The sequence below is a fragment of the Helianthus annuus genome, chromosome 13 (assembly GCF_002127325.2).
Source record: "Helianthus annuus cultivar XRQ/B chromosome 13, HanXRQr2.0-SUNRISE, whole genome shotgun sequence".
Classification (NCBI taxonomy): Eukaryota; Viridiplantae; Streptophyta; class Magnoliopsida; order Asterales; family Asteraceae; genus Helianthus; species Helianthus annuus.
Window position 1 is genome coordinate 159,604,775 of NC_035445.2, and position 11,563 is coordinate 159,616,337.

The window sequence follows — 11,563 nt, forward strand, 5'->3', positions numbered from 1 at the left end:
GCCTTAGTTGCTAGAGGAGAAGGCAATGCAGCTGCTCGAAAGTCTAGGCATGATTTGTTGAAGAAAGAATTTGAATCTTTCCAGTTTTTGGAAAACGAGACTCTGAATGATATGACCACACGTTTCTATCATTTGATTAGTGAAATGTGTGCTTATGGAGTGGCAGCTACTCAACAAGACATGGTGAACAGGTTTGCTGACGCCCTACCCCCAAAATGGAGTTCGTTTATTGAGCTGTTGAAGCATACTAAAGCTCTAGATGAGATTAACATCTATGAGTTCATTCAGAAGCTGGAACATAAAAATGATGAAGAAATTAGGAAAGCAAGGCGTGCTCCAGCTCCTCAAAATACAGAAATGTATTTGCCTGGTTTTGGTCCTTCAGCTAGTTCTGTTCAGCAACCGAAGCTTCAAACTGCTTTTGTGTCCAATACGAGTTCCTTTCCATTTCCTCAATCAACAGCTGCTCCACCACAACCTCAATTCGATCCGAGGTCTTACATTCCTGTTCCAACACAGCCACAACCACAACCTCAACAACAACAACAGCAAGCTCACTATACAAGCAATCCTCAACCTCAATCCCAAAGTCATCACACAATCCGAATCGACAACTCAAATCTTTCACACCTTAGTATTGAAGTTGCTAAGGAACATATGGAAATTATCAACACCATGGTCAGTGCTTACTGTGGTTTGGTAGCTTAATGTACGCTCATTGTTCCTGTTCTGGTTCGGCTGGTTGCCTTGGTTTCTGAAGGGATTCTGGTTCCCATGATGTGCTGGCTTTGTACACTCCCTTTTAAAGTGACCCCGTTCACCACAATTGAAGCACTTTACTGCCCGTTTATCGAACCCATACTTGGTGTCTTTCTTGCTTTCCAAGCTGGTTCTGCCAGTACTTTCCATGAAATCCTTTGCCCTTCTTACAGCACTAGCAAAGGCCCACTTGATATCCATCAAGTCCATCTCTTCCTTATCAATCTGCCGATAGTCTTCTTGTGTCAGATTAATGTTGCCAATCTGACCTTCCACTAACCCACAGTACGCGCTCACTACAGTGTTAAGCAGCTCCATGTGTTCCCTTGCTACTTCTACACTGACCTTAGAGAGGCTTGAAGTGTTGAGCTGTACTGTATTTGGTTTTGATTGCTGACCAGCAGATGATGTTCCTCCATAACACGCATGTTGTTGAGCAGGAGGAGGAGGAGGTGGTTGTATTGGATTTCCATACATGTCTGTGGTGGGGGCTGGCTTAACAGGAACTTGTACTGGATTGCCATACATATCCGTACTTGTGACAAATGCCGTTTGAAGTGGAGCATGTGGACCGGTTCTTGCAGACGAAGAACTGGAAGTTCCATAGTACATTTCTGGATTTTGTGGCAATGGAACTCTTTTTGCCTTTAATGTTTCCTCCTGATCCTTGTTTTCTAAAAGTTGCACGAAGTCGTTGATATTTGTAGTTCTCAACACTCCGTTATACTTCAAGATTTCCAAGAAACTACTCCATTGGGGAGGCAAAGCATCAGCAAACTTCTTCACCACTTCTGCTGTAGTTGTCGCTACTCCGAAATTGTTCAACTCTGTAAGCAAGTGATAAAACCGGCTTGTTATGTCTCCCAAAGACTCCTTATCCATGCACGTGAAACAGTCAAATTCTTTCTTGAGAAGATCATGACGCAATTGACGTGTTGCTTCATTCCCTACTCCTCTGGTTTTCAACCCGTCCCACAACTTCTTAGTTGTCTTGAAACTGACAAACTGGTGGTAGATATCTTTGCTTAACGCCTGAGTGAGAATGGCGTATGCTTTCTTTTCCAGATCATACGTTTTCTTTTGATCTTCAGGAAGATCGGCAAACGTAGCAGTATCTGAAGCAGCAACCTCTATAGCTTGATCGAAAACTGTAGTGAAACGTATCCACAGTTCGGTATTTTGACCAAGAACGTATGTACGAAATCTATCAACCCAGCCCGGATATTCGTTTAAGTGCATCAACTTTGGAGGTCGATTCAAACTTCCGGTTTCGCTTTCGCTCAATAAAATACTTTGAATGCTCGGAGTTTGATTTGATACTAATGCCCATTGACCTGACGATATGGCATTTTCTTGCGAAGATGTCGACACTGGAGACTCGGCCCATGAAGGAGATAAACTTGTACTCGTGTACTTTCCACTGTCTGGAGCCGGTGTACCCCACCATGAGGGAGTGGAACCTGTACTTGTATATTTTCCACTATCTGGAGCCGGAGTTCCCCACCAACTCGGATTCATGTTTGAAAAGAAAATTGAATTCCTGGAAGTCACACTCAAATCAACTAAAAATTATAAGGACCAACCGAAGGATCCCTTATCGAAAGACAGAAAAACACAACACTTGTTAGATTTAAAATGACAAGGATTGAAGGATCAATATTTGTTCGAAGGATCAACAGTGTTCGAAAGATCACTGTTGAATTTCGAACAATGATTTCGAAAGATTTCGAAAGATTCACAATTGAAAGATCCTTATCTTTCGAATATATATCCTTCGAAAAGATTCCTTGGCTCGAAAGATAGATCACAGACTTCGAAAGATGTTCGAAGGATGGTTATCTGTCGAACCTCCTTTGATCGAAAGATAATCTTTCGACTTCGAAGGATATCTTTCGAATGGATCTGACACAGCTGACACAAAGTTGACAGGTTGGTGAAAAGGTGATGGGTTGGTAGAGATCTTTCGGCAGAAAGGTATGGTCAGGCCATACTTTTTGTACCAAACCCGATTTGACCAATAAAATATGCTTAAAATGGAAGGTCCTTTTCCAGAAACCGGTCACCGGAATTATGACCGGAATTTGGCCGGAAATCACCAAAAATTTCTTAAAAACAAGTTTTTTAAGTTACCCAACCCGTCCTTGAACACACCCGGTTAGTTTAGAACACGTTTTTACGTCAAGAAATGCGAGAAAAACACTAAAAACGGGTGCTAAACCATGTGTCCAAACACTCCAAAGTCTTGTAAAAACTCGGTTTTAACAAGGAAAAGAGCCAATGCTCTGATACCACTTGTAGGTCCCTCGGAGGATGAGGTAAAACCTTAACCTTGTTATGAGAAACACACTAGCAAGTGCGGAATCCAAGCTAGAGTGCAAACCGAGAAGAAACAAGCACAAACACAAGACACACAATATTCACCGATTAACACCACTTGTATTAATACGTATGAAAGGTTCGGTTACAAGCTCAATGTTTACAAATCTGTTTTGTAAACTTTCTCTAAGTGTGTGTGTGTTCTTGACAGAAGTGTCTCTCCTTATCTGCCTTATCTCTCGTGACTCTACTGAAGTGAACACACTACATGGGTATTTATACCCATACCAGATGATCTGGTCGAAGGATCAGGTTTACTGATCGAAACATCATCTATCGATCATACTGCCATCGAAGGATCCACATATACCTCGAAGGATGGTATATCCTTCGAGGTCCATCAGTATCCTTCGTGGGATATCTTTCGAGCTCATCGAAGGATGGAAACAATCCTTCGATGACCCAACCTTCGACACAGACAATTTTCAACCATATTATAACTGTTTGGCCAAGTCAAACCAGGAGGATGGTTGACTTGGTCAAACTTACATGACTAACAAAGACATCGTTTTACATCATGACCGAATACAGACAAAGTACAGACACAAGTGCACCAACACATGTTCCTCCCGTAGTGTATAAAGTTGAAATCAAAAGTAACAAAATATGGTTTAAATAGAAAAAAACATTGATAAGAAGCTTACTATTAAAACCTGCCAAGAAAATGACAGCATTCAAACGACTGTTTGAGGTTGAACCAAATGGCTGTGTGACACTTAGGGCTCACGTCATTAGGCCCCTACCCCTTTAAAAGTTCAGCCGTTTGAGTACTTGTTGAATGGCCGTTTGAAAGTTAAGGCTTGCATCATAACCCTCTACCTTTGAACGGCCATTTGAAAATTCGTTGAATAGCCGTTTGAGGTGTGGGAGTAGCAAGATCCTACTTGAAGGGAGGATATATATTCATCAGATCCAAACAGACAACTCCAACAATAAAAAAAAAAAAAAAAAAAAAACAATTTTAAATCTATAAAACACACATAATCTCTCTAGATTTAAACACTATAGCCATGAAAGGCTAATCACACATTTATCATAACTTGATGTTAGTTGCCATAGTTAAACTGTGCCATCAAGATAGAATACACAACAAAAGCAAGCCCACACATTAAAAAATAAACATTGAAATATCCCTTAGTTTGAAGGCTGAACATCCATGTTGCTTCCTGATCCATCAACACTTGAGGATGTGGGCATCTGATGCTGAACATTTAGAAAGCTAGATATCAGTTGCCAAACAAAAAGAACTTTTGAAAAAAATGGATACATTGACATAAGAGTTGGAAAGTAAATTCTTTGCATCACTCATTTCTATTGCAGTTGTTATGAATTTGCTTCCAGTAATCATACTAACAAAACCATAAAAATGAAAAGAGAAGTAACTAAGAGGGTGTTTGGGATTGAGCTTTGAAATGACTTATTAACTTATTGGAGCCAATAAATCAATAAGTCATTTGGAAAAGCCCCAAATCCGGGATTTTGAAAACGACTTATTGGCTTTTTCAAAAAGTTAACAAGTCAATAAGTCATTTCTAAACTCAATCCCAAACACCCTCTAAATATGTTTATATGAACATAACTGGTCAGCAGTACTGTACAATTTTTAAGCACACCAATTGCATAACAGGTAAATTTTCAGGGTGGGCCACAACATGTTGGGTTTTACTTAACAACCATTGTTTTATAGATTTTTCAATTCATAAAATGAATTTATACATTCAAAATGAAACAAAACCCTTATTAAATTAAAAATGATGATTTTTATTTGAATGAAACAGTTTAGAAGGTTGTAAACACTTGGTTATGCATTGGGCAACTTTAAATTGTATGACTTGTTTAGCATGTTTTCTTTGTATGTAAGTTTTTGTTATGCATCAGGGGACTCTAATCTACACCTTCTTTCCACCACGGGACTTGAACCTCGACACTTGGGGAGTGACACCTTTTTTCAACACCTTGGTACTACTAGGCCAAAGACCAAAGCCCTTTGGTTTTCAGTTTTACTTAATTTGACCTTTTAAACAATAAATTATAGTCTATTGACCGTTTTGAGTTAGTTGGTTGATCGCAGCCCTGGTCTCTACTCAACCTTCATTAAATAGTAGTGCCAAGTGAAAATTTAAGTTACGCAATAAATAAGCACATTGGATGTTTGATGTGCAGATAATTTGTGCTCATATGACTATTGTAAAACTTGAATCAAAGATTCTTAGTCATGAGTTCAAGGTAATGGAAAGCTTACAATAGATGAAGACAGTCTTGGAGAAGGAGGTTCAGTCTTTGCCTCCAACAATCTCTTCCCTTGGGCCGCAGTCTCTGGTTGCTTCTTTTCTGTCTTCAATTTGGCCACCTTCTTAGCCATTGTCTCATCATGTTCCTGCTGCCTTGATCTCTTCTGTGGCACCTTCAATCAAATCAAAGCAGGTAATAAATCAAAACAGTTTTGTTCTCTTATCTGATGAAAAGTTTTCTTTCTGAATCTAGCAATCTGGCTGTATTCACCACAATTAATTAAAATTTCAATAATAAGTGAATAAACTATTATAAGCTTATAAATGAGTAGATTTATAATCAGCATAGATGGAATAAGAAGCCACATGATTGGAAGATTAGTTTAATGTGGAGATTTTGTTGAGTGGTGATGTGCTTTGTCGCCCTGAATTCATGCACTTGCTACGCTTGCAGGAGTTCGAATGCAAGTCTATCGACAAGACATTAATGATGCAAGATTCGTCCGGGGTGGCTTTTAAAGGTCCCTCATTATACTTGGAGTCCTTATCTCAACTCCATATGTGGCACATAACAGCACTCCAACAAGATACTTTAAGACAACTTATAAAGGTATGTAAATCAACAACAGATATAACATTTCACTATAAATGGAAAAGAAGTGCTTCTTTTCCAAAGTGGCACTGTTATCAAATATATAAGGAAGAAGTTCCTTCTTAAACTTGTACAAACTCCAAATCTTTGCATGCAATCTAAAATCCACATGATCTCTTAACTCCCTAATATTTTCCTGCTCTAAAATAATTTTTCCGACTCTCATGATTATTTGTTACATAACTTTAGGAGTCTACATTTGTTTACCATTGTCCCAAGTGAAAACAAGTTATTTACATCTTCTATTAGGGTGTAGAATTTTACAACACGTACACATTTATTTTAGGAGACACTAGCATCCATCCTTCTCTGGGAGCTCCAAATCAGGATTTCACCATGTGAGACGGTTTCCTACATCTTACATGCACTCTCAAGTGAACCCATAGTCCAATATACAAGAAAGTATCCTTCAAAACACAATAGAGATCATATATTATTTGAATGTGCTAGTAAGCCTGTGTGGATTAATCAAGAAACTGAACTTGCCATTATAAAGCGATCCTTTCACTAGTCATAATAGACAGTGAGATACACCACTATTTAACTCACTCCTAAATTTATTGAACATTGTCACAAAGGAATAATTAAAAGGAATACGGTAACAAATATATAGATTATGTGGTCATGTAAATACCTGAGGTAAATCCATGATTAATGTAGCACTGGGAGAGTTCTCAAGAAAGTAGTTTCTGACTTGAGTGGGCACTGTAGGTATATGGTCTTTTTGCTTCCGGGACATCATATTTATCTTCAAACACTTCAAGTTATCGAATGGGCTAGGTTCAAGTGATAGTTGATCCAGGCATAACGAGAGAGTCTTGGTACATAATATACAAACAAATAAACAGAAATTAGAAATAGAAACTTTCATGTAATAAGTACATAGAAACAATATTCTAGACTAATAATAGCTAATAGGAATTCAGAAGAGCAAAAATGCAGCAGTAAAATACTGCAGAACACAACAGCTAACAATGACCAAATCGTGCGACCCAAGTGTCATTCAACAAAAAATAAATCTATGATCAACAATTTTCCTCCCCTATATCTGCATTGTCACTGGTTTTATAATAAATGATCTTTGTAAGTCAGTCTACAGACAGCTAAGAATAATATATTAGAAGGCAAGCAATATTAATCTTAAAACTCTATTATGATTCCTAAAACTAAAGGGTGTTAGAATTGAACTAAAAAGTGATGGTAAGATATTATAGTATCACAATCTAATTTGGGGAGAGATCAGTTTGAAACCTTTTGTGCATCAGTTTGAGAAAGAATGCATTTTTATACATTAAATCGTTTTTATTTGGTCACCCCCTATCTAATAAATATCACAAGTTATATAAATAATCTTAGGTTCAATGAGCAATCAAGTTACTCAAAGCCAAAATTACACAATTAAACAAGCTCAAGTTTTAACCCAAACACAATTAAACAAGCTCAAGTTTTAGGGATGGACTAGAAAATTGTATTCCTTACTTTGTCCCAACGGTTTAACGTTTATATTATGGACTTTCCTTTAACCCAAACACAATTAAACAAGCTCAAGTTTTAGGCAACATATAAAAGAAAAAGAGTAAGGATTAATACCTCAATGATATCCAAATTAATAACCAGATATTTGGTGCTGTGGAGCTTTTGAAACAAACTGAGAAGCAACGGAAAAAATCTCTTTGGTTCGTAATAGGGCATTGACAAGGAAAGATTCACTTTCTCAAGAGAATCAAAACCCTCTGTGGACAACTGCAGAGATACATATTTGAATGGAAATCGATTAATAGTACCCCTGACAGATGCAGTAAGATTCTCAAGTTTAGGAGCGACGACATGGACAACATCTGGGTATGAGGTGGCCCTTATTGTGAGATTTGTAAGTTCTGGAGCACAAATATTGAAAATCTTCAAGCCATACATGCAACAGTTATGTAATGTGAGGTCCCTTAGGTTTACACACTTGGAAAAAAGATCAAGGCTCTCATCTCCTTTGTCACCTAAATGCATACTCCTCAAACACAGAGTTTCTAAAGCTGGAAAATTCCAAGCTACTTTTGGTATGCAGCTGGCTTTGTGTAGATAGAAAGATTGGTCACCGGTTGCAAGGGTGAGATGTTTGAGAGTATCAGAACTGAAAAGACATTCTGGGAACTGATGGAATTTCCTAGTGGTAAGCCATGTCATATTCAGGTCCCTAACATTATGCAGATATACATTGTTTACAATGCTTTTAACAACAGACGGGGTGGCTGCTCCAGTGATTGTGAGCTGAACCTTAGATTCTTCTACATGATTGTTTTGATGAGATAGTGCGTCCTTCACAAATTTGGCAAACAAACGCGGTGTACGAAATGCACAAATATTAAAGTTAAGACAGCGAATTGAGGTCCAAATATGCTCCCATTTATGAGACAGTGCGCTAGTCTGAACAGCGTATTTCATGTCAAGAAAAGAGACAATGTGATGAATAAGTTCATCTGGCAAGTTGCTTATTCTATCTTTATTTTCTTCTTCTTTTTCTCCTTCTTCGATGATACTTGTTGTATCACGTACGAAATCCATCGCTCATGTGATGTGTATAATCCACAACCGATTGATACGGCTAGAGTCAGAAATTTATGCTTTCAATCTGGTTTTGCATTCCAGTCACCTGAATTGTTTCAATGTATATCAGAAAAATTATTTGATGTAATAATAACACTTAGAGAGTGTTTGGGATTACGTTTTGAAGTGATTATTTGATTATTGCGTTTGTAAAACATAAATAATCTAAAAAAGTGTTTGGATGAAAAAGTGATTATCTGCTTTCAAAACGCAGTTTTAGAGAAGCATGTACCTACATGCTTTTTCAAAACGCAGTTTTGAAAACCCAAAATCTATTTTGAAAACGCATAATCTATTTTGAAAACGCAACACCAAACACCCCCTTAAATCAAATATTGAAATCCGTAAAGAGAAATTATGTGGTAAAGTCACTCTATATGAAGTAGCAGGATTAACATGCTTTTGAGGAAAAGGGAAGGGTCTAAAAACCACACTGATTAACAAGATAACACTCCATGTATTTAACTTTTTACGTCCCCGTGGAAGGTTTTAAAAATCTAGAAACTCCTTACCGAGAAAATACACGTTTAGTTAAGCCCTAATGAGTAATCGTGGTTAAATTTTTTTGAATATTTGTAAACATTAAAAGTTAAAACAGTTGATTATGGTGTTACATGCTATCAAGATCAATCCATGCTCAACACCACTTCGAAATTTACAACTGTTGCATGCTACTAAGATCGATCCACAAACTAAACTTAAAAAAAAAGTGAATTATCAACTAAACTATCTCGTTTACCAGCTATCTCGATGTAAATTGATATGTAATAATAATGTTATTATCAAATAAAACCACAGAACATTATAATGAACATGACTATGCATTTTTAACCAAAAGTTGATAGAAATCTGCAGAAAACTGAATTACCGAAGAACATAGAATATGAAACTAGGGTTTAACCTTTTTAATTTAAGATTTAAAGCGGAACATAAGATCACATTTACTCTTTAGAACAACAAAACTACTACATTGATCGATGAGCCATTGCAGAAAGAATTGTTTTACCTTGCGGAATAGTGATTCGCGGAGGAGGATATATAAAAGGGCATCGGTTCCCAATGCCGAATAAAAACTTTGCCAGTTCTTTTATAGAATTTCGAAATGACACATGTCAAGGCTCAAAATGTGACATTTTTCATTAAAGTTATTTTAAGTCCTTTTAGTTTTATTTGTAGAAGTTAAGTCATTCAAGTTTTTGTGTTGATTGATTCCAGGTGAATATCCCAGGTCAATTCCTGCTTTTACATTTTCCCCTGAGAATCTTGGGGATTCTAATTCTAAGGGGGAAGGGGGCCGTGCGTTATAACATCACGGAAACAATATATAACGCGTGATATCCACCCCCAAAACAAAGTTTCACGCGTGATAATATCACGAAATCAAATTTTCGTTATTTTCTTCACGCCGTTATTGTTTTATTTTGTGAGGGTAGTTGTTGGTTGGGGGGAAATCGTTGGGTGTGGTGGTGAGTGATGACCACCCCCACTAAAAAAGGTTGTGAGTGATGGAAAAATGGTTGATGATATAGCGGAACTTGATTGGTGCTTGTGAGTGATAGAATTCTATCACTAGTGACCACCCCCCTCCCCTAATTTGGTATATTAATTATGGTTAAGATAATAACATTAATAAATTAAGATTTGCATTTATTTATACGTAACTTATTTTTGAAGTAAATTAACAATTAACAATACTAAAACTAAAATTGATTTAAGATTAATTTATACTTTGTGAATTTGAAATTTAATGGTGATTTAAATCTAGGGTATATAAATAGAGTCAATAACATGGATGGTGTGGTTTGGGGCAAATTGCAGATTTGATCTTTAATTTTTAACTTCTACGGATTTGTTCCCTGACTTGGATCATAGATGTATTAGTATAGATGCAAGCTAAATGGAAAGTTGTTGATGTACTTTTGTATGGATGTGGCTAGTTTCGGTTCGGTTCAAGAGCGACGCCGCGACATTCCTCCATCGTGTGACCCAGAGTAGGACACACAAATGACGAAGTCACGAGAGCGGTTCAATTGAATATTGATGACATCACGATGACATCATCATGATGTCATCATGACATCATCAATAGTATATCAAATGCATATATACTACATCGAAATAGAGGATGTTGTTTTGAACATATATATGATCGAAATAGGACTAATATGATTTATTATATATTGCATCAAAATAGAGATATCCGCAGGTGTCTGAGTTTGTCGCATACAAAATGGGGATGACGGCGGTGTTACCGCAAGGTAACAACTTCACCGCACATCATCCCCGCTAACACCCGGTTCACCCTTATTGTGGATATGGGCCTATTGCTAATAACAAAAGCTGGGCCCAAAAAGATAAACTCATTGAGCAGGATTGTGAGGTCCATCGTAGTTTCAAGCAGAGTTGGGAAAAATGGTAGAGTTGGGATCTAGAAAACTATATTGGCATGTGTTATAATGTAAGATCCTAAACCATTTTAAACAAAAAGTACACAACGGAAATACGAACCATTAAATTTCTTTCTTTATAAACATTTTCACATAATGGAAACATTTAGGATAATCTTTTCTTTTTACAAAAATTGCGTCCATCATTCTTACTTAAAAGATAAAGCATAATCTACATTTATAAACTATACAACCTCGCTCCCATACAATCCACGTTCATTGACTCAATCTTCAACCGCTTAGACTCCATAATGATGATAATTCCATGCAACCTGCAATCACCACATACATCCGAATCATTAATATTTGGTGACGTCATACATGATATAAACATACGTAATTAAATGACCACGCCGCATTCTTTCTACTTATGTTAATCCTTTCGATTATCTTTCCGAGTACAATCTTGCATCCCAATGACAAATCCTCATAAGGTCAACAATAGTACACCTGCACTTTCATTTCATTCTCAAGGCACATGATTAGTAACATTAATGCTC

At 37.1% G+C, this 11,563-nt stretch overlaps 1 protein-coding gene across 1 annotated transcript; it reads right to left on the reverse strand.

The window, feature by feature from the left end:
* Positions 1–5,356: 5,356 nt before the first annotated feature.
* On the reverse strand, positions 5,357–8,574 carry LOC110902145 (putative F-box/LRR-repeat protein At3g49150). Its single transcript, XM_022148873.2, has 2 exons — positions 7,609–8,574; positions 5,357–5,539 (listed from the first exon to the last, which is right to left on the reverse strand). Exons 1-2 carry the CDS (start codon positions 8,572–8,574, stop codon positions 5,357–5,359), a joined length of 1,149 nt encoding a protein of 382 aa, XP_022004565.2.
* Between the last annotated feature and the right edge of the window lie 2,989 nt (positions 8,575–11,563).